We start from the raw sequence: 2,704 nt of genomic DNA, 5'->3' as shown, positions 1-2,704 counted from the left end.
CAGATACTTGAATTGAAAGTAGATTAATTGTGTGTAAAAGAAATTTCATATTGCTTTGCAAAGTCTACAATGCAATGCAAAAACAAGATTAAATCAGGTTTTCCAACACCACACATAAACCCCAACGAAACACAAATAATATGCAAAAAGTATATGTATTGTAAGTAGAGGCACATGTTAGTTTGCAAAATAAATCACTTAAAATATAGCACTCTATTTTGAGGTCAGTCTGACTCTACTAACTCCAGAGATGAATGATTATTTATGGCAACAACTATCATGTTTTAGCAGAAAAATGGGAATTTGTCATCTGAATGACTGTTGTAGGGGAATTAAACATATGAGTTCCTGTAAAGCAGAATCTCACTTAAAAGCTTAAAACAGAAGCCAAAGACTTTCCCTCTTCCTTACAGGTGGGAATAATGGGAGCTGCTGTGACGCCTACAGATGAATGGTGGGAGGATCTTACAGATGAACTCTTCTTGAATGACACCTTTTCCGATTATCCCGATTATGAGGATGTATTTGACCTGAGTTGGGGTGTGAATTTTAAACCTGTGTTCATTGCAGTTATGTTGTCAGTGGTGTTTGTTGTGGGAATCCTGGCAAATGCATTACTGCTGAAAGTACTGCTGAAGAGCAGAAAAACCTGGAGGGTAACAGACACCTTCATCCTTCAACTAGCTGTGGCAAACGTCATGCTATTGGCAACCCTGCCTCTCTGGGCTGCACAGTATGCCAGTGTTGGTGGATGGGTATTTGGGACACTCATGTGCAAGACCACTGTAGGTGTTTTCATGGTAAGAAATGTACAATAGGGAAATGTGCTAAAAAAACAACAAAAAAACAACACAAAGTATTTTTCATGGCTGACTTTTATTTGTTTTCAGATAAATTTCTATTGTGGGATTTTTCTCATGCTCTGCATCAGTGTGGTCTACTGCCTCTCCATCGTCCGTTCTGCAGAGAGGTTCATGCAGAGAAATCCTTGGGTGGTTCATGCCTGCTGTGTTGGGGTTTGGATCTTCTCACTGCTCCTCTCCATCCCTGACTGGATCTCTCTAGAAGTTGCAATAGATGACAGGAAAAACAGAAGGGAGTGCCTTCGACAGTTTTCCAAATTTGGAAATGGCACTGAAGAAATGATGATCTTGCTAAAATGGCTGCACCCTATTGTAGGCTTTCTGCTTCCTTCAGTTGTCCTCATCTTGTGCTTTTCCTGCATCCTGTTGCAGCTGTGGTGCAGCTCCCCAAGCCCCCAAAAGCAGCAAGCTTTCAAAACCATAACAGCTCTTTCGCTCCTTTTCTTTCTCTGTCAGGCGCCATTTTATATTACACTCATGTGGGAGAAATGTAATCAGAACACCATGGTTGAAAAAGCTAGTGAATGTATAAATTTTCTGGACAAGGCTCTGACCATAACCTCTACTTTGGGTTACTTCCACTGGGTCCTGAACCCCATTCTGTTTGTTCTTGTTGATGTTAAGCTTTGGCTTCAGTTGAGGGACATGTGGGGAAAGACATCCAACCATGCAGTTTTCCAACCATCAGTGTACAGCAGCTAAACAGGAATACAATATTGTCTTAATAACATTTATTTCTGTCTGACTCTTATTGCAACATATTTGAACATTTCTAACTATCAGGCAAGACAGTGATATGAAGAATTAAGCATGATTATGTAATATTTATTTACTGTTCTTAAAAAACATAAGCATAGCCTCAGGAAAATCGAAAAGTATTGAAAAAAATTTAATCTAGTTTATTTTCTCCTTTGTATCTGTCATGATCCTGGCACTGATGACTGGCTTAATTACTCATTATATTCACCTGTCTAACTGTGCCCAGTTTCTCATCACTGCTCATCTGATCCCGCTGCGCCTGCCTCCATTTAAGGTGCTTGCATCCAGTCATCAGTGCCTGATCATTTCTTTCAAGCCAGTGGGGAGAGTGTGTCCAGAATGACCTTAGTGTTTCTGTTTTATTGGTCCATCTTTCAACCACTGAGCTTGCCTGCTCCTGTTCTGATCTGTTTGCCTAACCTGGGCTCGGACTCCTAGACCTCTGAGCCTGCCTGTTGCTGTTGTGATCTGTTTGCCTGGACTCCTGCTTGTACTCTGGGCTGCAGCATCTGGGACTCTCTCGGCAGTGCCTGCCGCATCTTGTTGGAAGCCCACTGCCTGGATCCTACCTTGTTCTCTGGGTACAGACAGAACTGTTAAAACCAGAGTTTCCTATGATAGACGCCCTAGCCAATTTTACTCTGATCCACTGGTTTAAAAAAAAAAAAAAAACATCCATTATATAATTCCACTGTCTGTCTTGCCTTGAATGCTGGGTCCTTGTGTTCAGAATCATGACATTATCAGTCAGTTGATTTATTGCTAGCTATGGTGGCCCATGAGCCCAGCAGAAATTCTAGTGATGTTACAGTTTCTCCTTACTAACCTTGGTGGTATCTATAGTCATGGGTGGTATACACACTCAATGTGTCAGTGTTTGTTGGTATTTCAAAAAAAACTTTGTCAATAAAAAAAAAAATGCATTTTTTTTTATTGATGAAAAACAGGAATGTCACAAAGCAATATAATATATGTTGTATCATGCCATTGTTAATTCTAATTGGTGGTTATCTTAGTTTTTCAGCTTTAGAACTGGTCTGAACTAAGTCTTTTCTTCCTTAATTATAAAGAATAGTTAAGTA

General features: G+C 40.1%; 1 protein-coding gene across 1 annotated transcript; it reads left to right on the top strand.

The window, feature by feature from the left end:
* The first annotated feature begins 419 nt into the window (after positions 1 to 419).
* LOC107100220 (C-X-C chemokine receptor type 3-like) lies at positions 420 to 2,464 on the top strand. Its single transcript, XM_015398631.1, has 2 exons — positions 420 to 800; positions 891 to 2,464. Exons 1-2 carry the CDS (start codon positions 423 to 425, stop codon positions 1,563 to 1,565), a joined length of 1,053 nt encoding a protein of 350 aa, XP_015254117.1. The 5' UTR covers positions 420 to 422; the 3' UTR covers positions 1,566 to 2,464.
* Positions 2,465 to 2,704: the final 240 nt, after the last annotated feature.

Source organism: Cyprinodon variegatus, unplaced genomic scaffold (assembly GCF_000732505.1).
Source record: "Cyprinodon variegatus isolate N-32 unplaced genomic scaffold, C_variegatus-1.0 Scaffold946, whole genome shotgun sequence".
NCBI lineage: Eukaryota > Metazoa > Chordata > Actinopteri > Cyprinodontiformes > Cyprinodontidae > Cyprinodon > Cyprinodon variegatus.
Note: the sequence above shows the minus strand (reverse complement) of the source record. Positions and strands in the feature narration are given on the sequence as shown.

Excerpts from the sequence above, each read along its gene's own strand:
- LOC107100220 (XM_015398631.1), top strand. The coding sequence starts at position 423 with ATGGGAGCTGCTGTGACGCCTACAGATGAATGGTGGGAGGATCTTACA. Across the intron at positions 801-890 it reads CCACTGTAGGTGTTTTCATG|ATAAATTTCTATTGTGGGAT; the intron begins GTAAGAAATGTA and ends ATTTGTTTTCAG.